Here is a 27,919-nt window from a genome sequence, read left to right on the forward strand (position 1 = left end):
TCTGCCGTTTCACTTAGCTACCATCTACTCCATGTCGACTCTTGGCCGCCACCACCACCCCGTGCACTTGTGCCTTAATCCAGGTATTGAAGGCAACCCCTGAGCGAGCGAGCGAGCGGGCTCTTGGTCCTACAGAACTACGGACATAAGAAAAGCCCTGCTGGATCAGACCAAGGCCCATCAAGTCCAGCAGTCTCTTCAGTGGCCAACCAGGTGCCTCTAGGAAGCCCACAAACCAGACGACTGCAGCAGCACCATCCTGCCTGTGTTCCACAGCACCTAAGATAATAGGCCTGCTCCTCTGATCCTGGAGAGAATAGGGATGCATCATGACCAGTATCCATTTTAACTAGTAGCCGTGAATACTCTTCTCTTCCATCAACAGAGCCCTTCAGCTGCTTCTCCCTTTCCCTCCTATTCGCTCAGAAGGGCGCAGGGTCTTTCCCCGACCTGCAACCCCGAGCGGATTCCGCTACAGCAACTCTCTATTTAAGGGGTGAGTGACGTCCCGACTAAGCGCGAATTCAGGCCGCAGCCCTCCATTTCCGCTGGGCGGGCGCAACTGGCCGTGCCGAAACTCCGCCTCCTCCCGACGCGTTCCTCTTCCCGGCTCGCGAATCGATGTTCTCGGCGGGCCGCAGCAGGGCCTGGCTCCTTTTCCCCGGGGCTCGACGAGCGCAGCCTGGCGTCGCTGTTGCCGCGCTGTCGCTTCTGGGTCAGGCCGGCGAGTGAGTGCGTGCGTGCGTGTTGTTCAGCGGCCTGGCGGGCGTGTTGACGTCTCCCATCTCCCCTGGACTCTAAAAGCTCCCGCGGTTTCCGTCGGCGGAGGCGGGTGACTCCGGCGAGAGGCTCGCTGTTCTTCGCCCGCCGCTTCGGTCGCCATGAGCACCGAAGAGGAGATCATTCGCATCGCTAAGAAAATGGACAAGATGGTGCAAAAGAAGAACGCGGTGAGAGGCGCTTGGGGGGAGGGGGAGAGAGAAGAGGCAACGGCCCCTCGCGCGCTCGGCTTGAACGGCTGGCCGGCCAATGAGCGGTGCCGCGAGCTCAGCTGGGCGCCCGCCTTTTTCTTGAAGGGGAGCAATCGGGGGGGGGGGGGACGGGATTTGCGCGCGGCGGCGGCGGTTCTTTTGTGAGGCCTCAACTGTCAACCGCGAGGACGTGCCTCGAGCCGGGGCGGGGCGAGGCCCGCCGTAGTGGCTGAGGGCCCCAACTCCTAGGTCGTCTGCAATGAATGGCCCGAACACCTCACGGTACTCGATAGGCCGAGTCTCAGTCACTGTCAGAGGTATTTGCCTGGCGAACAGCCAAGTTTCTGCACGTATAAATCAGGATCTCGATAGTCTCCTGGATTCCAGTCGAGCCGGGCACTCGGCTGTGTGTAAACATGCTCGGCGCATTTCTAGGAAGGGCCTCTGTTTGTTTGTTTGTTTATCTTTTTAAGCTAATAGCTATAGCAAAATATTTGGCCCTCAAAATATTACCTCCCTCCTCCCCAGGTCTCCTTTTGCATTGGTCCTGTATGTTTTCCAGTCGCAACGTTAGTTTGTTTTAGGAAAAACTTTCGTAAGCACGGAGATGGAGGAAAATATTGTTCTAATCAGTTTTAAAGGTATGGGGGGTGTTTATTAAAATATTTATGCCCTGCTTTACAACTCAAAGGATTAAAATATACAAAATGCAATAAAACCCTCTACATCTTAAACCTCATCAAAAGCCTTTGTTACATCTTTAATAAAACCCTCTACATCTTTAAACCTCATTAAAAGAGTCATTAAAAACCCTACAGCACCTCCTAAAAATTTCTAATATAGATTTGTATTTTATTTCTCAACTTAGGGACTAGTCACTGGAGCGTATATTTTAACTCAGTTGCTTTAGGAGGTGTAAGCTTCATTTAGATTTGGACATCTTTCTTTGTGAATACACGCGGGATGTCACACCAGAGCATAATTGCTAGTTTAACAAGATTATACTGTATTGCCACATGGCAGGCTCCTATAGGGGAAGGGTGTTCCACATCTGTGCACCTCTGCAGATAAGGCAGTAGTGTCAAGGCTTAGTGGCAGGTCAGGGCAAGACAAAACTGGGGAGTGAATCCTCACTGCCCAGGATAATAAGCCACCCCCAGTCCCTCTGACTGACCCTAAGCTGAGAGACTGAGGAACCAAGTCTCTAGCCCTACTGGGTATTATTCAAGAATTTGCAAGATGAGTTCCAAAAACAATTACTTTGGTAGCATTAGCCAATGTAGACCAAAGTACTAGGTTTAGATTGAATCCCCAAAGCCCAGATAACACCACAGAAATATAATTAATAAATGTGTGCAGATATAAGAGCAGTGCAAAGCAAGGAACTAATAAAATCTAAATAGCTAACCTAAAATACTTAGACAGCCTTTTTGGTACTCTGACCCAGATGCTACTTGACCAGACCGAAACACAAGAGTCCAGGTAGAGTCCAAGAGCAGGTATTCCAGGCAAAAGATAACCTAAAGCAAGGGTGTTAAACATAAGTCCCAGGGGCCGGATCTGGCCCCTTGAGAGCTCTTATCAGGCCCACGAGCCAGCCCCATCCATCACCCTACACTCAATCTGGGCTGGCAAGCCCTCTGTGGGATCACCAGCCAAGACAGCCACCTCCCCATCCCAATCTGGGCTGGCAAGCCCGCTGCAGGCTTGCTAACTGAGGCAGCCACCCACACACACACACCCTGGATTTAGGCTGGGTAGCCCGCTGCTGGCGAGCCAGCTGAGGCAACTCCCCCCACCCCCCTCTCCTAATCTGTGCTGGTGAGGCATAGCCCAGCCCAACCAAGTGACATTTTTGTCATATCTGGCCCTTGTAACAAATGAGTTTGACACTCCTAAAGGATAGGTGATCAGAAGAGGCTGACCAGCAGGTACAAACTAGAATGAATTATCTTGCTTTATGCCAGGCTGCCAGCAGCAGGCCTGATTCTGGTTGACCAGTCAGGTGTGTTGTCAAGACACATGACCTGTACTTCTGCAGCTAGCAAATGCTCAAAGTCAAGCAACTCATCCCCCACTCAGGGTTCCTTGTGCTAATGAGATGTAATGCAACAGAAAAACTCCCTCCTGGTTCCTGGCCTTGAAGCTCTTGGGCCCCATGATCTCATGTGCACCTGTATCTGACTCCATCCCATTCCTTGTCTCTCTTGAAAGTGCAGTTCACTAAGTTCCCAGAGAGAAGCCTTCTGTGATTTTCCTATACCCAAAAGCCTGAACCAAAGTTTTGAAATGCCAAGGAACAGCTAGAGAAAGGCCAGTTTCTTGACAAGTAGTCTGCCCTCTCATCAAATGTGCCTAATTAAAAGGACACAGTATAAAGCAGGGCCTTCCTGGAAAATCACATCATTTGTGAGGTTCCATGTCAGTAAAAAATGATCTGTTGTAGTAACTGTCACATTCTTCTGTTGGGCTATACCTTCCAGGTGTGATTTCTGTCAACTTACCTCATGCTGGTCCGGGGGGGGGGGTCCTCTGTCCCCCATAGGCAGCATTTTGGGAGGCATGGGGGCTATAGCAAGAGAGGATGGAGTTCTTCTCTGCTGGTGAAAATCCTTCCATCAGTAGAAAGGTTCAGTGGGATCTAAGCCTGTGTGTTTTTCAGAGTTATACGTGAATATGACTCTTGGTTAATAGGAGTGTTTGAGAGATTCTCTGATCTGTCTTCTGAAAATGATGACCAAGGTCTGACCAGTTGCATGCTCAAGTAGTAATATACTCATATGTCATGAGTTGAATCCAAAGCTGCTGTTCTTCCAGCACAATATGCATAATGCCAGTTCAGTTAGCGCCAATACATACTTGATGGGTATTGCCTGACCCACAGGAGGGGATTCCTTTATAATGATAACACTAAAAGAAGGCTTTGTGCATCTGAATATGTCACTGGGCTACTTAATAAGATGAGTTGCTGACTATAACCCCTACAGAAACTTTCAGACACTTGCTGTACACCCTTGATGCTTGATTAAGTTTTTAAATGCTGCTATTGCTTTTGTGAAGTAGCTTAACTGAAAGTAACTACTTTTAGTTACACAACATACTGATACAATAGCAACAGAAGTGTGCTAAAATTTGTTTGAACTCACATGACAAATTAAACATTTTAGGCCCCATACATTTGCATTTTGCATCTTATCTTCTGGTCCTGGTGCTGTTCTACACATGGGAGTTTTCTGCTGGCTTGTGCCGAATGTATACTAAAACAGCTATTGCTCAACAAAACCTAAGTTCAAGTGAACTATATATTGTTGCATTGAGCCTGTAAGCACTTTAGTTACAAGTACCTATCAAATGTTTGGTCTGTAGTGTAACTAGTGTAACAAATTAACTTATTGTGTGATGAATAGGTTCAAGTTGGCAGAGGTAATACTGCACATGTGGATTTTCAAATATCAAGAGCAATTGAGTAAAATTAGAGAAGAAAAGGTAAGCAGTAGTTTTTCCTCTTACTAGATAGAAATTCCAGCTTTAGTAAATAGAAGAGAGTATGGGCAAGCACCTTTCTTTCTGCATTAATATGAATTTCAAACATTGTTATCAAACCACAACCTCGTCTTTGAGCATAGAGCATTCCCAACATGTGGAAGATTTTAAGAGGCAGTTCTTATATACCAAAATAATGTATAAATCCTTTCAAAATGTAGACCAACCTTCCCTAGATATAGGCAGTATATTGAAGTTTAATACTGCCTAGTTTATTGAATTAGTTGTTTTTCATAAGCCAACTGGGCCAGAATTGGATGCTACTTCTGTAAATTGTTTATCCTTTTTTTTAAAAAACTGTTGTTGTAGTCAGGTCTTAGTCATATTTACATATTTGTTTATTTTTATTTATTTTGCAATTTCTATTTATTTGCAATTCCCACCCTCCCCAGTCACAGCAGGGTCAGGGCGGGTTACAACATTGAAAATACACATCAATACTAAAAGTAAGACAATAAAATCCCAATTAAAATCTACACAATCCCAGATAGCTCTCAAATTTAACCAGATTGATCGAAACAAACAGGCAGGCTTCCCCTTCAGGTCGATCCAGCATGTAACTTAAGAAGGTGGGGGGATAGGGAGGCCAGCCAATATAATATCTGTGGCTGCCCTTAACTGTAGGCATGGTGGAAAAGCTCTGTCTTACAAGCCCTGTGGAACTCTTTAATGTTCCGCAGGGCCCAGATTTCACCAAACAGAGCATTCCACCAGGCCGAGGCCAGGGCCAAAAAGGCCTTGGCTCTCATCAAGGACAGCCACACCCTCTTAGGGCCGGGGGACCACCAGTAGATTATTGTCAGATGATCGTAACACTCTTCGGGGGGTATACCAGGAGAGGCGGTCCCAAAGATATGAAGGTCCCAGACCATGATAGGCTTTAAAGGCTAAAACCAGCACCTTGAACCTGATCTGATACTCCACCTGGAGCCAGTGCGGTTGGCAGAGCACTGGCTGTATATGTTCATGGGGCGAGACCACTGTAAAGAGTCTCACCTCTGCATTCTGTACCAGCTGGAGCCCCTGGGTCAGTCTCAAGGGCAGCCCTACGTAGAGCGAGTTACAGTAATCCAGCCTAGAGGTGACCATCGCATGGATAACTGTGCCTCAGGGCAGGAGAGGTAGGGCACCAGCTGTTGGGCCCAGCGGAGGTGGTAAAAAGCCACCTTGACCGTGGCTGCAATCTGGGCCTCCATGGATAAGGAGGCATCCAAGATCACACCCAAGCTCTTGACGGTAGGTGCATATGTTAGTTGCACACTATCAAGAGCTAGGAGCCGGCACCCCGACCCCAGGCTGCCCTGACCTAGCCATATAGAAGTAAGACCCACTGAATTCAATGGAATGTGGTTCCTGAGGAATATGTTTTTCAGTCTTAAGCCACAGTCTAAGTTTTCTCAGAATGAGAGTTTAATTTTGGGCTTTACTTTTAACTGTATTTGTTTAGGAGTAAAGCTTCAGTGAGCATAACAGACGTTTTTTCAAGTGTACCTAGAACTATAATACAGTATTTCTAGACAAGTTAAGCATATGAACCTGTTCAGCTAATTTGAACATATGTAGGTACCTTATGCTGTTAGATCATTGATGTAGCTACATCAGTATTTCCACTCTGACTGGCAACAGCTCTTCCTGTTCTCACGTAGAGAAAGAAATTTCGTAGTATGCTACTTTTTGTATTAAGCGTCATTTCATTTCTTTTAGGCATTACACAAATCAGTGTTTACAGTTTTGTATTAATTTTATTTAACAAGTAATGTAAAACAGAGTAATTTGTTTGAAGATTAGTGTTTGATGTTTAAAATTCAGATTCTTCAGGAAGCCTTGTAGTAAAATTCTTCTTTACCTGTAGGAAGGGCTTAATTTTGATAAACCTTAATGAAAGGCACAGTGGCTTATATATAACGGGCTCTGCAGTAATATGCTCATGAGTGCATTCAGCAGACTTGGAAATAGGATCAGGGTATTGTGACTTACATAGCAATTATGTTAGCACTGATTGTTTGAACAGTATTGCAAAAATATGTGAATTGATATTTTAATGAATAAATAAGGTACCGTGTCAAGATTATGCAGCTGTGTCTCACAAACTACTTTCTTTTCAAGTTTCACTGAAAGCAGTAGAGCCCTTTCTGCCTCTTGCATCACCTGAGAATGGGATATTTTTTCCAGACAGAGGCAGTTAGAACAAATATTCCCTACTCTTTTGGATTTATTTTTTGTTGTCAGAGTTCTCAGTTTTATATGTAAATATTGCATATGGCAAATAACAGTAAGCTAGTGCTTCAGTTTATTGTATATGTTTAATCAGAAAATGTTCTATGAAGAATCAATGACTGCATTTTGAGATGACACTAAGATTTTGCTTATGAATATAACTTGTTTGCTTAGGTGGCTTTGATGATCTTCAAACTGGTTGGATATCTGCTTTCTGAAATGTTAGTTGTTAAAAATTGTGATTCTCAATTGTTGGAATATTAAGGATTAAAAATTAGGTTATATATTAAAATAAAACAAGTAATTTATATAGAGTTAATTTATCTGTAGGCTGGTTAATTATTTCATTTTGTAATGTCAAGCGGTAAAGGTGGTTGGCAAAGATGTAAAAAGGTAACCACTTGGAATGTAGGATCAGATGTTAAATTGACTATTCGTTCAGGCCATGGTTTAGGACCTTCAGGTGGGTCACAGTTCCTCATATACTGGGTTGTAAGCCCCTATACAGCTGCCTTTTGAAAGAATCCGCTGCTAGTATGCATGCATCTGTATGCATGCAAGGGTAGCATGGCTTGTGTTTCTTTTTGCACTCATGCTGTGAGGAGCAGCACAATGATGAGTTCCTCCGTGGTTCTGACCCTTAGGTTATTTTTCACTGTGGTGCACCTCCTGGTCCTCAGTCTGTTTCCAGTCTACTGCTTTCTTGGTCTGTTGTCCATAGTCTGAGCCTTGCCTCTGGTAAAGTTATAATTCTGTCATGTGCTTCTGATGTTATGCGCTTTTGGCACGGTGGGTCTTTGGTCTGGAAAGGTTTGAAGCAAGGTACGCTTCCATGGCACAGCAATAAATTCCTTCATGCCTTGAGATAAGTTTGCTTTACTTTACAGTGCTGAAGGACATTGGGTTGGATCCCACGATCTATGGATGCAAAAACCAGTTGTTTCCTGTGTTCCCTCCCTCCAACTTGTCCTTTCTGACCCTAGATAAGTTATTCAATGGGGTTCCAGGGCACAAATGATGAATAGCCTCACAGGATGGGTGGCTCCAGGAGGTGAGGGAAAGGGACAAAGTCACTCCTTTCATCCAGGTGGAAATAGAAAAAACTTTCCCAAAAGGATTGCTGTTGGAAGGAGAATATGGGAATGATCCGCAACCAGCAACACCTTCCACTGATGAATCGCTGGATATACCCCATTATATGTGACTGAAAACGTCTATTTACTTATTTAAAATATGTATATCCTGCCTTATTTCTTTAGACAAAAGGTGGCTATTAACTCAACATCCAGTTGCAAGAACGCATAAAAATAAGGCCACTAACAAATTTAAAACATACAGATTAAAAATGCAGCCAAATCTGCCAAAGCAATTTACCCTCCTTGAATTGCTTTCTGAAATAGAACTGCCTTGCATGTCTTCCTAAATGTAGCCAGTTAATGTGCTCTCTGCACTTACTCTGATAGGCCATTTCCAGAGAACTATACCCTAACCCAGAAGCCCAGTATGGATGACAGCTCCTCACATTTGCTGAATGCCCAGGCAGGGAGAGTGGGTATGCATATCCCCCCTACCTTGTGATCAGTGATATGACTTTCCAAGTGTTTCTGCTAATGGGGAGGGAGAGTTTGTGCGGTCACTTACTCCACATGGTCACCCCCTGCAGATGTTCAAGCTATCACACAGAAGCAGGAGGTAGGGCCAGAGCATTCCTGCCTGTTATCCCTCCCCACATGTTTATTGAACTTCTGGGGTTGTCATCTGTACTGGGCTAGAGAAAACCTGTGACCTCAAGAGAGGGCATGACAAGGAGAAGGCTGTCTGAGGAACACTTATGTGGCATGTTAGGAGTATATCGGGAAGATGTGATTCAGTTAGCATGAGGGCCCTAGGCCAAGAATTATTCATCTTTCTATCTGGGTTCACTTTTTACTTTTTCCAGCTACCTATAGGGCTAATTCAAGCATTATATTCTGTCCAACAGGATTAGATATGCCAAATAATAGGCTGTGCTGGATTCCCTCTGAACTGTACCCTGCACCTCTGCTGTATTTTCATTTGAGTGTTTCTGAATTGTCAGTTATTAGGATGTGATATTCTTGCTTTCAATTTACTTGACTCCGCTGCCATGCTACCACAGATGTGCCAGTTTACCTCTAAATCCATTACAATTTACCTCTGAATCCTTTACAATATTTTTACAGGCTGGGGCTCTTGATTTACTCAAAGAACTGAAGAATATGCCTATGACATTGGAGTTGCTACAGGTATTTTTTCCGAGTGCTGCAGTATTTCTATATATATATATATAGACATATATATATGTTGTGTGTTTATGAGAACAAGATTCCAAAACCATCGATAAGTTAGTTGGGTTCCATAAAAAAGAAAAGAGACTGTTTCATTAGAATTTGCCTTATCCCTTCATTGGAAAAGTTGCTGGACAAACAATGAACTATGTATTTGTTATTGTGGTGGTAATGATGAAAATAATATACTATAGTCACTTCATTATTGTTCACCCTTTGTACATACAAGAGGCTTGGACCATGCTGACAGGCTCTTTCTCCCTTTGTAATTGAATTAAGCTAAAATTTGGAACACATGCAAGTCAAGATAATCTCCCTGAACAATGAGTTGTTTGGAAAGAAGACTTTTGAAACGATAGCAGGCATGAGGGTCAAACAACACTTGTCCTTATAAAATCATGTAGTGTGGACTAGTGAAGAGTTCACAAAGGCAAGTTGATCCAACTCCTGCCCATAGTACCACTGTTGGTCTACTAGCTGCCTATAGATCAGCCTATGAATGCAGAACACAGTATTCCACGAGCAGAGAACAGGCACGTGGCAAAAAAGTGCTTACAGGACAAATACCTTGGAGTAGCTCTAGTCAATGAGCTGTTGCATGGTATTATGGGAAATTTGTTCTTTAGAACTTGGTTTTGTTGCATTTTCCCTGGTCCTAATGATTGCAGCAGTAAAGGAACTTGGGCAGGGATTAGTTAGTGTATGGTGTTAAGGCTGATTCTGATGTAGTATTGTGCTGGTCGCTCGGGTCCACCTGCAAGAGGGCATTACTTTAAACAGCCACTTGGAGATTAAAACCTCTTTACCTGAATTAAAGCAATTCATTAACTACTAAATCACGGTACTGCTTGGTGATGGAATACTCCCTTAAAATGTTAAATCCTTGCAGGAAACAGCCCTCAAACTCTAAGGAACAAATTGAGGTTTATTTATTCCAGGTTCAAAGTTTGTTGATTGTATTTCCCAGCCAACAAACCATCACTATGTTAATTAAAACTTGTAAAATTATCAGATTATTTTACATACATCAGATTAAATAAAACATTGTTAAATAAATATACAGAACACTGGCATAAGTATTTATGTAATTTCTATTCTACCTAAATTGACATTAAGAAGAAAGGTTATTTTTCCAAGCTTCTTAACCTGAGCGTTGCAAAAAAAAAAAAGGGGGGGGGGAAATCAGATTTCACTGAGTTCCAAACCTGAGAGATTGAGAGGTTATAGGGTATGGCCAATATAGGGTATATAGATGCTGTTGCATAGGCCAACACATGATTTTACTGAACGTTTTGATTCATGACTTTTAAAGACTTCTACGATGCTCCTCTGAGCATGCACCAATACTACACTATTTTCACAATATTTTTTTTCTGGGCCCTGAATCAATGGTGTGGCATTGTTCTTTGTATTGAGCTTGTCTGGCAGAAGATCAGCCTTTCATAGGTAATTCTAACGATGAACAGTACATCTCTTCACTTCTGCCAGCTTACTTAAGGCTGAAGAAAGAACTATAAGATTGTAATTTGTACAGGAAACCTGAAAAAATCTGTAAGCAAAATGCAGTCAAGCCTTGCATGTCAAACATATTCATAAATTCTGTAGTTGAACTGCACAGCATATGTGATAAGTACTACATTCTTTCACAGTCCTGCTCTCTGTTCTCTGAAGGAGTTAATTGGTTATCTTCTAGGGAAAAATATCTTTTCACAGCTACCCTGGTTAGACTGGGAATTTGTGGCTTACTTACCAGTCTGCTTCTGTTTTAGACACCATTATTCATTTGTAGAACATAGTCTGTAAAAAAACAAAACCCCACACTTTAATTGACAAGTGGTCTTCATTCTCTTGAGACAATTCTTGACAAAGGTTTCCAGGAAAGCAGCTGATTACAAGTCTCATGTATAACTAGAATTATACATTCTAGACCAAATACATTCTAGACTTTGTTTTTTATTTAGTGCTGATATTTGATTATGGTTGCTTTTAGATTTGAAACTAGATGCAAACCAAACCAATAAGACTTGCAGCCATTAGGGTTAAAGAAAAGGGACATTCTTTTAGGAAATACAAATTATGGCCAGCTTGTTCAGTTGTAAGAATGCCTTACTGTAATGTTTTTCTTGTACAGTAGATGGCAGTAGTATTCTGTGTTCTAATAATCTACTTGAAGGTTGCTCCTTGAATTTAAACCAACCCATTTGATGATAACTTAATAAAAGATAAAACAATTTCTATAAGTCTTTGTCGTTAGGTTTAATTATTTTCTCTATATTATCATGGCTTTTCAAAGGTGCTATCTGATATCAGATTAGGTAAGCATATCTAAAAATAACATTCAATACTGAGAAAGTAAAGTTGGATAATATTAATGAGAGAAATTATTAGCAGTTTGCCTGTCACTGAGTCAGACACGAATGATTGTGATCAACTCAGATGTACGTATGTTTGTAATACTGATATCCTTCCCTTTTGATAGGTTCAGAGTGGGTAAGAATTAAAAACAGAACAGTAGCCGCAATTCAAAAATAAGAAAACTATAAAGGTACTCCATAATAAAGAACTAGACACATTTACCACATCACAGCTTCTACAGACCACCACATTAATATTTTGTTAACAGCCATAATAACAATGCACAGTGTTCAGAATTTCTCAGGCCCATATCCATCAGCAAAAAAGTCCGCAGAACATTCAGGTTTTATAAGCTTTCTGCAAGTCTAAAAAGGAAGGGACCTAGAGCAGCAGTCCCCAAACTGTGCTCCAAGGAGCACTTGGTGCTCCTCAAAACATCTCATAGTGCTCCCTGAAGAGATTGGAAAGAAAAATACTACTGTCATTCGCTTTAGTACTATAGGTGCTAGGTGAAATTTAGTGCTCCGTGACTAATTTCTGTACTAAAAAGTGCTCGACGACTCAAAAAGTTTGGGAACCACTGACCTAGAGGATAGTAATTCTGTAATAATTATATAATAGGGGGCATGCAGCCACCAAGACAGCCCAACTTCTGAAAGGTCAACTAGATTACAAAAATATATTGCAAAATGATTAAACAATGAGTATTATGTTACAATTTTGTTTTATTCATGATGTCATATTACATGACTCCCAGGAGCTAAAATATTTGCTTAGAAACACTAGATTTATTCAAATGTGGCTATAATGGTAGTAAATATAAAATTAATATTGGAAACTGGTTATTTCCAACCATTTGCAAAATAGCTGCAAACTGAAAAGCACTTTCAAATCAAATTCAGCTGAAATCAAGCATCTCCCTCTCTTGAATCTCTGAAACAATTTTTCTTTTCTTAAAGAAGAACAAAATATACTACTCTGGTACCCTTATAGGCATGGTTCATAATTAGGCAGTTAGTTTTTTGAAAAGGTTCTTATCCAATTTTCTCCTCTATTGGGACCCAAAGTGGCTTACAATATTCTCGCTTTCTCTATTTTATCCTTGCTATAACCCTGGGAGGTAGGTTAGACTGAGTGTATGTTCGTGTGTGGTTACTTTGCAAGCTCCCATGGCAGAGTGGGAATTCAAACCTGAGTGACCCAGATCCTAGTCTGACACTGTAACGGCTGTACCACAGTGGCTTTCTAAGTAGAAGATTAGAAATGCTTTGATCATTGTAGCTGTGACTTTAAACCAAGTATGTTGGAAATCTGATTGCAATTTTATGCTGCTCTCTGCAGTCTTCATAAGGATATAATTTTGTGTGCTCTGCACTATTTCTCTGGTATGAGCTACTGTTTAATATATCTTTTAATACTTGTTTCATAAGTTTTTATATCTGTCTTTGCAGTCTACAAGAATTGGAATGTCAGTGAATGCAATACGCAAGCAAAGCACAGATGAAGAAGTTACATCTTTAGCAAAATCTCTTATTAAATCATGGAAGAAGTTATTAGGTATATCTGCACTAAGCTTTTAATTTTTTTCCCTTCTCCAGTTGAATTTTAAGTGATGTCTTTGAGGCTTACCGTTTCTATCTTACAGCCCATTCCGGAGAATGGGGCCGAACGTTTTTAGGAGCGGGCGTGACCTCGCCACCGGCGTAAATGCGTGTAATCACATGTTTACATGCATTCAAGCCGGTGGCGAGGCCAGTCTTGGCAGCAGCTGAGCACCGCGAAACCGCGCCTCCCCCCTCCGCCGGCGCAGCCTTTCCGTGGCGCCAGCATCTGTGAGGAGAGGTCACGCCGGCGCAGGGGGGTGTTCTGGGGGCGCCGGCGCCGGGAATGGCAGTGCTGCACCTGCTTTTTAGCAGGCGCAGCCTCGCTATTCCCTATGGGGTGAAAGACCCCGGTTAAACAAAAAAAAGCCATGAAAAAAGCTGCGCCTCTTCCCCGCCGTCCCTGTACGCCTCAGCTCAGGAATGGGCTTTTAGAGAGCCATTAACCTTTGACACTTCATTTTTAATTTTTGTTTGCCTTTTGACTACATGATAGATACTTCCACAGTGGAGTAAGCAACACAAGCTCTCAGAAGTGTTCTTCCATGCGCATACAACACTATTCTAAGAGACAAAATGCCTGTAAAGAGCAGGGAGTATGGTTTGTGATGGAGAGATCCTGCGCAAAATGGGTGTTTTGAGAATGTTTCCCAGAGTCCTAACAGTTCATGTTCAGCAGTTTGTAATGAATGAATGATGGAAGAAAAGCAGTATGAAACCTATTTAATTTTTTTAAAAAAACTAGCAAGCTAAGCTTCAAGGCTGCCATAGAAATTTAGAATTAACAATATGGAAAATACGATAAAATAAAATTAAAAGCCCTGACCTGGATAGCCCCAGGTTAGCCTGATCTTGTCAGATCTCAGAAGCTAAGCAGGTTCGGCCCTGGCTAGTATTTGGGAGATCTCCAAAAGATACCAAGGACATTGCACAGAGGCAAGCAATGGCAAATCATCTCTGAATGTCTCTTGCCTTGAAAACCCTGTTGGGGCACCATAAATCAGCTGTGACAGACATAAACAGTTGGTATTTTGGCCTTATTTTTGTTTCAGGACTATTAATAGATAATGTTTCTGCAGTGGTCAGTATGTTGAGAAGATTCATGAATGCAAAATTAGAACAGTTGCATCAAATTTTTAATTTTGCAAAACTTCACATCAACTCCCCCATCCCCCACCAGAGAATACTACTTGTTTTCTGATAAGTGTTGCATGCCTTGTGTCTCCAACCATTAACAAGCATTTTTATATAATTGTTAAATACAGTTTAGGTACTGATGTAATTGAAATTTATGATAGAAATTTACTGAAGGTAGCAAGATAACGCCACTGGGCTTACTTATATCATCCAGCTACATTTATACTCAGTAAAGAGTCAGAACTCACTCCTCAAATAGAAGGTTGTGTTGTGGAGGTATGTTTCTGTTGTGGTTTCATGCCCCTCTTAGTGGCCATTTTAGTACATCCCCTCTCTATGCATACCCGGCTGTCCCTGAGGTCCCTTGTGACATCCAGCAGCCCCTCTAAGTACCAGGCAGCTGCTGCCACAGATGCTGCCAATCCCTCCATGTCCTGGGAGAATGCATCCCTCCCCCGCGACAGGTGTCCAGTGGCTCCCACTCAGTTGTGGCCCCAGAGCCCCAGCAAGAGCTCTGAGTCCCCTGCTAAAGTATCCAGAACCTGAGTCAGCAGCCCGCCTGCCCTTCCAGTGCCCTTCCCATCCCCTTCCATAGACATCGAGTATTCCTGCTCCATTGCCTCCCTCCAGCCATTGACTCCAGGTACCACGTGATCCCCTGCCCCTTCAGTGATACCTCCCCAGATGTCTTCTTCATACCCCCACCCTTCTTAGAACAGGCACAAATTTATTTACTTCATTCCTTTACTGTATTCATATCCCACCTTTCTTCCCAGTGGGGCCCCAAAGTAGCTTACATCATTCTCCTCTCCTGTTTTATCCTCACAACAACCATGTGAGGGAGGATAGGCTGACCCTGTGTGACTGGCCCAAGGCCACCCAGCTAACTTCCATGGCACAGGTAAAGATTTGAACCTGAGGCTCCCAGATCCTAGACTGGCACTTCAAATCACCACACCACAGTGGCTCATTCACCAAGACCACGCACTGGCCCACCTTCCTTCACACAGCAGCCAGCGAGGTGAATTGGGGAGGCAGGTGTGAGGTCAGCCTTGGAGGTGGTGCTGGGCCCCTGCTATGTTTGGCAGATGACCATGATGGGGAGCAGTGGCACTTGCACAACCATCCACAGCCACCCAAAAACCTTCCCTTTTGGACATGTCATTGGGCAGCCCTCAGGGGAAGTCACAGATGTGATGGGGCAGGGAGGGGCACGGCTCTCCTGTCATTCAGTTGGAACCAAACAGACACACAGTTGTGGCACAAGCTAGACTTTTATTAAATTGTACATCATATTGAGGTCTGATATGATCATGAGCTGAAAAGTCTCCTTTTCAAATTTCATCTCCGCTATAACTCACTAGATAGTCATTGTCAAGTTACTACTCTCAGCATCCCTGTTTGCAGTATGATGATGATAATACTGATCTACTTTATAGAGATATTATGAGAAATACTGAAAGTATATATAGTTCTTCAAACACTTCAGATATGCATATTGTGCTGCTGTTATTATGTATATATAATTTTTGTAAATGCGTGTTTCAGATGGACCATCAAATGATAAAGATTCTGAAGAAAAGAGAAAGGAAACAGCATCTTCATCACAAAATAGTCCCGAAGCAAGAGAAGAAAGGTATTTAATCTTTTAAGCTGATAATATAAGAGCTAAATCAATCACTTCAAGTTGTTGAAAATTAGGGTAATAAAGAAGGGGAAACAGTTACCTGCAAAATTAATTGGGCTATGTGCTAACAAAATGGTGTCAAGAAACAGGTTCCTTTAAGCAGTTTCTTCTTCAATTCAAATAATAGTTCAGGCTGAGGCCTAGAAAAGATGGAAGTTTCTTTCTCTGAAAACTTAAGTCAAGCTCCTTGTAGCTTCAAAGATTCAGATAAGGGAGATGGGAAGTAACCCAGGTGCTGGGCACACCATTAGGCCTAACAGTTTCAAGGGCACAAGAATCTAGGAGGGGATACATTCCATTTTGTTAGTGCCTGTGCTCATGGGTGGGAGAAGGAGTTTGTTTAATTGGACCCAGTGCAGCTGCAGGGCGTTTGGTCTAATTGACAAACTTATTTGATTGGTTAAATCACCTATTTAGCAACATACCTCATTGGTCAAGTTACGTTGTTTGCTATATATTTGATTAGTTAACTAGAATCAGGACAACACGAATCATTGAGCATATAGGGAAGATCTTTCATCTCTAGTTTTGCCCTGTGTCTGGATTAACAATGAGTGGACCACAAACTGAATATGAGTCAACAATGTGATGTGGTGGCTAAGAAGGCCAATGCAATCCTGGGCTGCATCAAAAAAGGTATTGTGTCTAGATCAAGGGAAGTAATACTACCACTGTATTCTGCATTGGTCAGACCTCACTTGGAATACTGTGTCCAGTTTTGGGCTCCACAATTTAAGAAGGATGTTGACAAGTTGGAGCGTGTCCAGAGGAGAGCGACCAGAATAGTCAAAGGTCTGGAATCTATGCCCTATGAGGAGAGACTTAAGGAGTTGGGTTTGTTTGGTCTGGAGAAGAGAAGGTTAAGGGGTGACATGATAGCCATGTTTAAATATTTGAAGGGATGCCATGTTAATGAGGGAACTAGCTTGTTCTCTGTTGCTTCAGAGACTAGGACACGGAGTAATGGATTTAAACTAAGAGAAAAGCGATTCCACTTAAACATTAGGAAGAATTTTCTGACAGTGATGGCGGTTCGATGGTGGAATGCCCTGCCTCGGGTGGGGGGTGGAGTCCCTGTCTTTGGAGGTCTTTAAGCAGTGGCTGGATGGCCATCTGTCGGGAGTGCTTTGATTATGGGATCCTGCATGGCAGGGGGTTGGACTGGATGGCCCTTGTGGTCTTTTTCAACCTTGTGTGATTTTGTGAATTTTGTGATTACATTTATCTTGGACTTTGAAACCATATTGGACTCAGTCTTATGGGTAACATCTGGATCTTGAACTAATGCATGTACAATTCAGAAGTAAGAGATAAACAGACTATAAAAAGTTACATCAGTGGTCAATCTGCACTATCCTTTCAGATCTTCCCAGTTCTAAAGGCACAGGTTTTCAGTCATGCCCAGTATCAGACATCTGCACACGAATTACTGCCATTTGCAATTAATGTAAGAATAGTTGATGATGTTGAAGGCACTGCAGGTATTTTGGTTTTGTCACTGAAACATCCTAACTAAACAGGATGTTTAAGTTGAGCAGTGATTAACGGGACAGCAGGTATTACATGCATCTTTTTGCCCATTTAGCAGTTCCAGTAGCAACTCAAACAACAAGAGAGATGAAGCAAATGCTTCCTCAGACACCTTTATCTCTTCCTTTCCTCGGGCTCCAAGTACATCTGATTCTGTACGAATGAAATGCAGAGAAATGTTGGCAGCAGCTCTTCGAACAGGAGGTAGGTGCTGTTACATTTCATTCTACTGTGCATTTGCTTTCTGATTTGTCTTAACAAGAAATATCATTAACCCCATGATACAAACATATCAAGGGACTAGCAGTGTTGGCTTTTTGACATTAATTCCACCCATTTTGCATTCCAGAATGTCTGTCTTTGGAAAGTAGGTAATGCGTTTTCTTAAGCTTTTATGTAATTTTGTCGTTATCTCTTTGTGAGATTTATTAGGTTGTTCAGTTCTACACTAGTAATTGCAACCACATCTTCCTGCTAACTTTCAAAGGAAATATTAATTTATCCTCAAACTATATTTATTAGGTTGGATTTGGTGTTCTCCTGCTGCTGGCAGGGGAGAGCCTTCCGCCAAGGAGTGAGTTCTTTCAGCTGCTCGGCCCCACCCTCAGGCTGCTGTTCTTGTTATGTTGTTGTGCTGTGATTTTAGATTGTCTTTCATTTGAGGGGGGTTGCAAGCTACTGTGAGTCCTACTTCACAGGAGGAAAACATAATTTAAAAAAATTAAGTGTGAAATTACAAATAAATACCCAATGGCTGTTAAATGTAGGGAAAGGAAAAATAGATAAATACTCTGTTACAACTGTTTTGGAATAATGAATTTTAATTCCTATCAAAGCCGAACCCTTGTCAAAACATCTAATACACACACAACATTGTCGTCTTTGTTATCCAACAGCAGATTAAATTGATAGGTAGTGTGCTCACCAGGTAGTGTTTATCATTCATGATCACATTTGATTACTTCTTCACATGATATTGCTTAAAAACCCTCCCCTTCATTTTGGTCCCCACTGGTGAGAAAAGCAGAATATAAATTAATAAATGCACGCTTTATAAGACCTGATCTTAACCTAAAATGTTTATTTAGTTCATTTGTACCCACTTTTCTCCCCAGTAGGGTCAAAGTGGCTTACAACATTATCCTGTGTTCCATTTTAGTCCTACCTATATCAATTATCTGGTGTTGTATTAATTCTCTATTCCAGGATTTAAGTTTATATTTTGAAATACTGAGTGATGAATAGAGAACTGAAAAATACTGGAGCTCTATCTTTTTTAGCATTCAAATGGATTTTTCCAAACTTCTGGGGTTCCAGCATTTGATTTTGTGGCAAACATTTATTCATTACTATTACCCATGATTCTGCTAGAATAATTGGGAAAGTGTTATTGAATACTTTCACATCTTGATGGTTATTAATCCAAGATCTTGAATAATTTGCAATGTCCTGCTTGTGGGGTGGGGGCATCTAATATACCTCTGTTGATTTATGATAACTTGGAAAGTTTATTTTCTTAGCTACTTTCCAGTCCCCTTTGATTGCAATATAGAACAGTAATGACAATCAGGAGGAAATAAGTATGCAGGAGCCTCCTTTCATATTTTAATGTACTAGATCTCATTACTCAAGAAGATTCTAGCTAAAATAGCTGTTTCCTGCCTCTGCATGCATTTCCTTTGGATTGAATTATCATCTATGAATATTAGGGAGTGATGTTTTGGTACTTAAGTAACTTAAATATTTAATCTTTTAGAGTTGATACTGTTAAGGCTGTCAAATAGTGCAGAATAAGATTTCAGGTTTTTACAAAGTACTACTTTTTCATATTGCTTCATAAATACTAACTTAATTCAAAGAAATTGTTGTGTTCTAAAAGTTGTGTTTAACGTCTTTGCTTTTTAGTGCATTAATAGTTATGCAGCTGCCTTTTCCCATTTCAGGTGATTACATTGCAATTGGCGCAGATGAGGAAGAGCTAGGTTCTCAGATTGAAGAAGATATCCTTTTCTGCTCATAGTTGGCTGATGCTAATTTCTAGCTCCCTTTTGAAATGCTGTTAACTTTTATACTCCACTGCTGCCTGTAATTGATTACTAAATAATATTTAGCACTTTAGGCGTGCAGAGTGTTTCACAATCCTTACAACGGTTACATCAGATAGGCCAGTATTAGTAGTCTAAATTAGTCTTGGACAGACAGGTTAGGCAATTCATGTACAATATTGACCTTCTTAAATTATGGACAGGTTAGGCATTTCGTGTAAAATATTGACTGCCTTAAATTATGCCCAAAGTTAAAGAAAAACTATGTGATCTCTTACTTCTCTTAATAATGGAGACTCTGTTCTTTGCTAGCTTTTTACTACATTGCTTCATCATTCATGATGCCCCAGTTCAATTCCCTTTATTATTTTATTAATAACATAGATTTTAGCTATCCAGTTCCTTAAGACACCTTGCAGCAAAACTATGAAATATGATTGGACTGTCATATATACATTAAAATAATATATTTCCCCCAAGCCTGGCACAATAAGTTTTTGAAACCATTCTCTAACTGGTATTTAGCACAAGTTCTCCCCTGCAAATCTTACAAGAGAGGATGCCGTAAGATAATCCTGGACACAGACCACTTAGAAATATTAGCAAAACCATCAGTGATTGATTTCTATCTTGTGTTAATTCTGTCACCAAAAAATAGCATTGAATTCTTACAGAAAGATGGTGATCTTATATGATCACATAATAAGAATTATGTACAAGTAAGTTCTCTAGCCCCTTTTGTTGCAGAGATATTTCTTTCCCCCTTGATATAGATTGTTACAATGTTGCAGCTATATTCAATTGTCGTTTTTTTTTTTTAGCTTCCCCAGTGGTGTTGGGAAAAATGGATGCCATGTGCATAGGGGCACAGAAAATGGCTGCCGTGTGGGTGGGACTGGGAAAATTCTGACTTTTCTGCCCACGTGACAGCCATCCGGGCAGCAAAGCAAATTTGGGAAAGCCTGGAGAAAAGGCAAGTCCCTCAGACCAGATCGGGGTGTTAGGCTCCACCATCCACACCCTTCCTTCACCAGGATGTTTAGATGTCAGGTGAAGGTATATTCTTTGAACAGACAAATCGTTGCAAAACAGATTTATTGACTAGGAAAGCTTATCCTGTGTCTGTCTGTTACTGCTTATATTACTCTCTTGAGACACAAAACAAAATAACAAGTTTATAACAAGTTAACAAGTTTGTTTAACTGGTCAGCATGACAAGGTAACTGAGCTCAGTCTGAAGAGTATACACATTTACAGTTTGAAATCTTTGAGAGGCTTATATTCATAAATACCACAGTAGATAACACTTTTCCTTTTAACTTTTTTGAGAGAAACAGCATTCAAACCCTGCCTATCTAATAATTCACTGAAGTCCCTACTGGATTTCCAGCCTAATCAAGCTACCCCTCAACCCTTCTGCCCCCAAACCTACTCCACAGTCAACTCTTCCTTGTCCATCATAGTAAATCATATTAGTTTTGGTCAAATGTATGTAAAAGACTAGAGTGCAATAGTGAACTATTCATACTTTGTTGCCCTTAACTCCTAAGCACCTGTATTTCAGGAGCTAAAAAACACTGACATGAAGTACAAAAATAGGGTGCGTAGCAGGATAGCAAATCTTAAGGACACAAAGAACCCTAATCTAAGGAAAAATGTTTTATGTGGCAATATAACCCCTGACAGGTTTGCCAAAATGACAGCTGAGGTAAGTAATTTGTTCAGTTAATTGCATCCTTGGTTTTCTCTGTGTAGCTATGATTTCATTGAAAACAAAGATGTGTGTGTAACTTAGTATGTTTTTAAAATATACTAGCATTGTGGCCTACCAAAACCTAATAGCTAGCAGCAATGATGAAGGCTCAAAACTCAGTTCTAAACCTTACTGCCTGTACCTTCAGAGGGATTGACTGAGAAAATGTTCCCAGCCTCTTATATGTGTATTGTAAAATAAAAGTATTGTGTGCTTATTTAGTGGAATTTGTTTTTATGCATTTTATTTGTTTCTTCAAGGCACTATTATGTATTTAAACCTCTATTGGAAACAGCAATTTTTAGAATCTTAAATAATAAAATGATAAAATAAAGTCGCATTTTGTGAACACTGAATATTATTGACTGCATAAAAGTGTTGTACCCTCCTCCAAATTTTTTTTTATAATTGCATTGAAAGGCAGTGACAAACAATGCTTCTTGGATAAGATTTGTGTGCTTTCAGTGGCATCTGAATGTAGCCAAATCTAATTGGCCATATATCATTGATATAACATCCCCATCATTAAGTGATCCCTGACTGGCTAGGATAACCCATATGACTAATCCAGTATGCATTGCCCTCCCTCTCAATTGGCTTTGTTTACTCTCAGTGATGTTGCAGTGTTGCCAGCTGTGATTGCACGAACTTTGTGAGATAAATCATGGGGCTGAGCAGCTGTGACTTAATATTGGTACTACCCAAACAGGAATAAGAACTGCTGTCATGCATTCTTCCTACTCCCAGACTTGATTTGTGATGTGGGAATGTTCTGTTGAGAAGGAATAATAAATAATCATAGTAAGGAATAATTTGGTCAATGGAACTCAAACTAATTAAGTAAGCATTGTTGCATTCATTTGGCTCTGTGCTCATATGCTGAATACTGAAACTGTTGAGCAGCAGATGGCTTTAGACTGTTCATATTTTGTATAAATTGGTATTTGAAAACCATAACCTACTTGAAAGTACTCAAAACCAATATGTTTGTGTCTTTGCCTGCACCACAGGAAATGGCAAGTGATGAACTAAAAGAGATGCGGAAAAATCTAACAAAAGAAGCTATAAGAGAGCATCAGATGGCTAAAACTGGAGGCACCCAGACTGATCTGTTTACATGTGGTAAATGTAAAAAGAAGAACTGCACTTATACACAGGTATGTCAAGTCACCTTCGGTCATAAATATGTATTTTAAATATTGTGATTCCTTTTGTGCCTCTTCAGAAACGATTTTCAACTAGAAATATCTGAGTGGCTTTTATAGTATCTCTTGATTCCAGTAAGGCTGCATCTCTCCCCCTCTGTCTCTCCTCTCTCCTCCATTTTGACTGAATAACTGCATGAGTGTCTTGTTCATAAAATCTTGTAGAAGATGACACATACCAATGCTTACAGTAGTACAGAAAATTTGAAAATATTTAATTGCATCCAAGTTTCTAAGATGAACAGGTTGTCCAATATTTATGCTGTGTCATTGTTAATATACACATTTTATGAAATATGCAGTTGTGGTGCTTACAAAATCTTGTGATATTTTACTTGGTTCTTATTGTAATAGCTGAATAGCAGATTTTTTTAAGTGAAGGTTTTTGTGTGTGTGTGTGTTTGGTACAGCTCCTATATTTTGTAGAAACACTTAATCAGTCTTAGTGGACTGGTGATGTTAGTTTAGTAGGATTGTTTGCCTTGAATTGGTAATTAATTACACATGTTGAAGAAGTTACTGTTAAGTGGAGTTTATTGACCTGCTTTAATGTAAAGTCATTTATATTAAAATGGAGTATTAATAGAGGCTTTGCTGGATCATTAGTGCAGACAGATGAGGACATTAACTAGGCTGAAATTAGCAGGATTCAGCCAAAGCAGGAAAGCGTCTTGGCTTAGGTTGGTATCTGTGATGGATGGGCAAAGGTCCTGCCCCTTTCTGTCAATCTTCATTCCCTTAATTACTGTTTGGTGGGTGTGCAGAGCAACTAACAGCCAATCCTGACCCATGAAATGCTGGAGGAGCTAGATGGGAGGAGGGTTTGAGAAGAAAATCAGTAAAACTGTTTTTGGAATTAGATAGGGTTTGTACCTCTGGAGATTAAGATTGGAGGGATCCTGCCTTGGGAGACTCCATAGATCTGTGTTGTCTCAGAGCCTGACTTTCAGGAGAAAGGCAGGCTAATATATTGAATAATTTAGGAGATAAGGTTTGAGTCTCCAGAGAGCACGAGAGAGACTGGACGGATCCTGTCTGTGGAGACATTATAGGATTCAGAACCTAGCTTCTGGGGAAAGCTGGCTAAAGAATTTGATTTCTGAAAGGCCTTCACAATTATATTGTACCTAAAACTATGGAAAAGCCAAAGATTCACCCCAAGAGTTTTAAAAGCTTGGATGACAACGGTTCTCTCTACCTAGGAAATGACAAGTGAAACATTACAACTAAATGAGTCTAGCAAATGCTGTGTGTTATACTTGTAAATAGTTTCTACCTCTTCACTTAACATCCTTATTCCTCCTATCCTCAAAAGTCAATACAAATCACTGTTGTTGTTTTCTGTTGGCCTAATGTCTCATCTAAAATAACTGCATTTAGCCACTTGAGGTCAATCTGCCAGGTAGAGGTTAGGATAGAGACCACACTGGTCATACTTCACAGCATGGTACCTCTATTGTAATTTTATTTAACCCATGGTTGTGGAACAACCTCTCCAGGGAGGTGCACCTGGCCCCCTCACTTGCTGTCTTTAGGAGGCAGCTGAAGATCGTTTTATTAATGATGGCATTTGATTAGTTCTTTTGCCTACCAGCAGATTTAAACTATTGATTTTAACTAGTGGTTTTGCTGTATTTTATTGTTATTTACACTGAAAGCTGCCTTGAGTTTCTATAAGGTAGAAAGGCAGCTAATAGATGTTTTAAATAAATACATTTAAAGCCCCAGCTTTCACAGTACCTAGCCATATTGGCTAGGATCCAGTGAGCCAGACCCTGCAGCTCTTCAGAGTACCCTTCTGATGGCAGCCCCCTCCCACTCTCAGCAGCCATCTTCTGGAGCAGCACCTCATGAGAAGTAGAAGGCTGCTGCTAGAAAGGAAACAACTATGAGCATGGGCTCTTTGGACCCTACTCATAGGTTACAGTATAGGTCCCTCTTATTACCTCAGTTGTCTTTTAAATGCCTGAAGCTAAAATCATTAGTCACAAGCAGCCTGAACTGACCCACTTACTGGGTGGAGAGCATTACAGCAATATAATCCTAATCTGTTCCCTCAGCATTGCTGTTTGGGTAGAGTGCTGGTGAAATAAATAGTAGGACCATGCCTCCAGGTTTTTTGAATTGTTCTACTCTAAAACACAACCTTGAAAAGCAAACTCCTGCAAGAGGCCAGTATCATCTTGGATGCTATTCCCCCAGCCATTTGAGTAGGAAGTGGTAAAGTGTGTGTGTGCCATCAAGTCACAGCTGACTTATGGTGACCCCATAGGTTTTTCAAGGCAAGGGATGTTCAGAGGTTGTTTGCCATTGCCTTCCTCCACAAGGGCTGATAGACTTCTGAGAGGACTGACTGGTCCAGGGTCACCCAGTAGGCTTCATGTGGAGAAGCAGGACATCAAACCCAGTTCTCTAGATTAGAGTCCACTGCTCTTAACCATACTGGTAAAGCAAAGGAGAACAATGACTGGAGAAGCAAGAGAGAAAGGTGGCAAATGGGGAAGCAGAAGAGAAAGTAAGTGAGGGATGGAGCAGAAGAAGGAGCATGTAGCTGCTTTCTCTGCCCCACACTCTTCACATGGAATTTCTTGTGGGTCAACATTTAAGCTTTAATATTGCATTAAAATGTTACACATAGTTTGTGAGATAATGGGTTTGTGTAGACAAATGGCATAGCATGGTCTTGGAAAGTTAACAGCTGCTATCCTCTACTTTCTGTAGGTTCAAACCCGAAGTGCTGATGAACCTATGACAACATTTGTTGTGTGTAATGAATGTGGAAACAGATGGAAGGTAAAAACAATCAATTTTGTGTGTCATATATAGATATAATACAAAATGTCCTCTTTCAAAAAATTCAACTTCCAATACATTATCTTTTGCAGCCTTGGTATAAAAAGAGATAGGGTTGATATCCTAGGCAGTTGATTAGGCAGACATTCACCACAGTTGGTTGTTTACAAACATTCTATGAGATTGGTGCTTTACAAATAGCAGCCGTCCTTCATCTTTGGTCTTCTGTGCCGTCCCACATTGGGTCTGCACATGAGCAGGCCTGCTGTGTAGAGATTCTTTCTTTAGCTTAAAATTCCACTAGGAGTCGCTGAACCCTCTCTTGGTGCCATTACTGCTGTTTCCCACCCAAACAGTGATGTGGTCCAAACGAGGAGCGCCCCTTTCCTGAGTTCCTTCTTCGCCACTGACAGAGTAGGTTCTTCCTACCATCTCTCCAGTTTATTCTACATGTTCTCTAGAGTAGACCTTTTTTTGCTCACATCTACTTTGTTTTTCCAAAGTGTGATTGTAAGAGCTTTTGCCTTTAAAATTACTTCAGTCCGAACTTTTTCTAACCAATCCCCCCATTGTATTCTGAGGTGGGCAATGGATGACAATGTTTAAGATGGCTCAATAGAAAAGAGCAAGAGTCCAGTAGCACGTCCCATTTGAACAGTTACAATAATTCTTATAATTATGACCAACCAAATATCAGAAAATAGTGAGCAGAGGTGCCCCAGGACTCTTCATCAGACTTGATGTTAAGTACAAAAAATAAAGGGAGTTAGAAATGTCCATAGAATGTATCTTGATGTAGGGTACACAATGGCTGGTAGAGTCACTGACTCATCTCTTAAAGCGTTCTGATGTCCTCGGCATTATTTCCTCTGAGCCTCCAAGTTCAGAGGTAGTATATCCTTGGGAGATTCATCTGTCCCTCTCTATTATGATCTTTCACCAGCAGGTGAAGTCTTCTGTTTTGTTTCGCGTTTCCTCACTGACCCTCTTTTTCTGTGTATGTCTTTTGCTATAGTTGTTTTTAATTGTTTTACATATATGCATTTTTAAAGTCATTTTAATGTGTTTGACCCCACCTTGGGGACTCCAAATTGGGTAGAAGCACAGCATTAAATACTTTAAATAAAGTAAATAAAAATTGGTATTCAGTGTGGGAAGGACAATTGCCTTTATGCGATGCACGCGGGCTTCCCAAAAGCAGCTGCCTGACCACTTTGGCAGACAGGGTGCCAGAGTAGATCCTGGGTCTGATCCAACACAGCTCATCGTATTCTTTATTTTTGATGGTTATGATACCTAATGAAACATAAAAATTAACAAATTAGTAAAAATTAATACCATCCATTTATTTTAATGTTTAGGTTGAGGTTCCTTGACTTCAAAAATGAAACCATGGTCACTTGTATATATTATATGGAAAGTTTCTAAAACAACAGCCATGGTTTTTATACTGGTGCCATTAGTCATTAAATTGTCCAAGATGTTTCCACATCTGAAATTGATTGTAAAACTAGTACCTGCCGCTTCGCAAAAGCAGACCTTAGTTCACCTTACAGAATTTTAAAAAATCGTCTAGCAACCCCCTCCTATACAGTTTTCATATATTTTCTGCTAGTGATGAATATGTGATGAGGAGAAAATGTTTATCATGGCTTTTGAAAAGGAACTGATGTGGATATAACAAGAAGTAGAATATATTCATTTGCTTTCAATCATTAAGGAGTTAGAACTCCGCGGCATGCATATTTCATAAATATTTCTTTTCTTTTGACAGTTCTGCTAGAAGAAGAAATTGTTGACATCTGGACCAGTATGAAAAGAGGATTTTATAATTAGCTTTAAGAACTAGGTCGAGCATCTAGTTTCCTGCAAAAGGCTTCCCCCCCACACACACACACTTCTTTTAAACAGACATCTTTAAAGTTAGATTTTGTTTTTGATGCTGCCATCCCTGTAGTGAATAGTCAGCAGAGTCAAGATGCTCTATTGTATGGTGTAATTTCAAAGAAGGTTTTTTTTTTTCATTTTTATAAGCAAGTCTACATTAAACTTTTATCAATGACATTTGGGTAACTGCTTTTTTTTAACTTTGTGAACAAAGCACTGTATGTCTTTGCACTCAGCATATCTAACTGAAATGTTTTCTTATAGAATGGTGTTCACAATAGCATACTCCTATTGAACCATTTTGGTATGTTAGGGCAAATAGTTTCGCTTTATACTATGTATAATGTAATATCTCAATGACAATTGGTGTAGGTGGCCTGGTTGTATAAACTATTTCTGCACTGGCCCTTGAATACTAAATAATGAAATCTGATGTTTTGTAACACAAGCCCCCTATTTCAGGACCTGGCAAAGTTTGATTATGTAACTTGCATTGATCTGTCCAATTTATTGTGCAGCTCTAAAGCATGTGTGCTATTTTTTTGTCCTTAATTCTGAAGAAATTCCTGCGTGGTTAGTTTGAGCTTACAGCTTTGTTTCCTTTATATGCTTGATGCCATCATTATTTTAGACTTTGTAAATGAACAAAGATGCTGAGTGGCATATTGCCTAGGAGATTTAAAACTAATATTTTTCCATTTATATAGATATTGGTTCCTGTGAACTGTTGATGACTATCACTTTTTACATGTAGATCACTGACTGCCAGACCCGCAAGGTCAGAAATAAAATTATGGTAATTCACCATCTGTTTTGGTGAAGTTTTGTTAGAATATTTCTCAGACTCTTGTCTTCAAAAACAGTTCTGGAAAAGCAAAGGCTTTTAACA

General features: G+C 40.7%; 1 protein-coding gene across 1 annotated transcript; it reads left to right on the top strand.

The window, feature by feature from the left end:
* The first annotated feature begins 871 nt into the window (after window positions 1-871).
* Window positions 872-27,835, top strand: TCEA1 (transcription elongation factor A1). The gene is made up of 10 exons (XM_056853988.1): window positions 872-950; window positions 8,933-8,995; window positions 12,844-12,949; window positions 15,679-15,766; window positions 17,403-17,551; window positions 19,291-19,347; window positions 20,946-21,100; window positions 22,156-22,302; window positions 25,072-25,143; window positions 26,918-27,835. Exons 1-10 carry the CDS (start codon window positions 882-884, stop codon window positions 26,924-26,926), a joined length of 915 nt encoding a protein of 304 aa, XP_056709966.1. The 5' UTR covers window positions 872-881; the 3' UTR covers window positions 26,927-27,835.
* Window positions 27,836-27,919: the final 84 nt, after the last annotated feature.

This window comes from Euleptes europaea, chromosome 8 (genome assembly GCF_029931775.1).
Source record: "Euleptes europaea isolate rEulEur1 chromosome 8, rEulEur1.hap1, whole genome shotgun sequence".
NCBI classification, from domain to species: Eukaryota; Metazoa; Chordata; class Lepidosauria; order Squamata; family Sphaerodactylidae; genus Euleptes; species Euleptes europaea.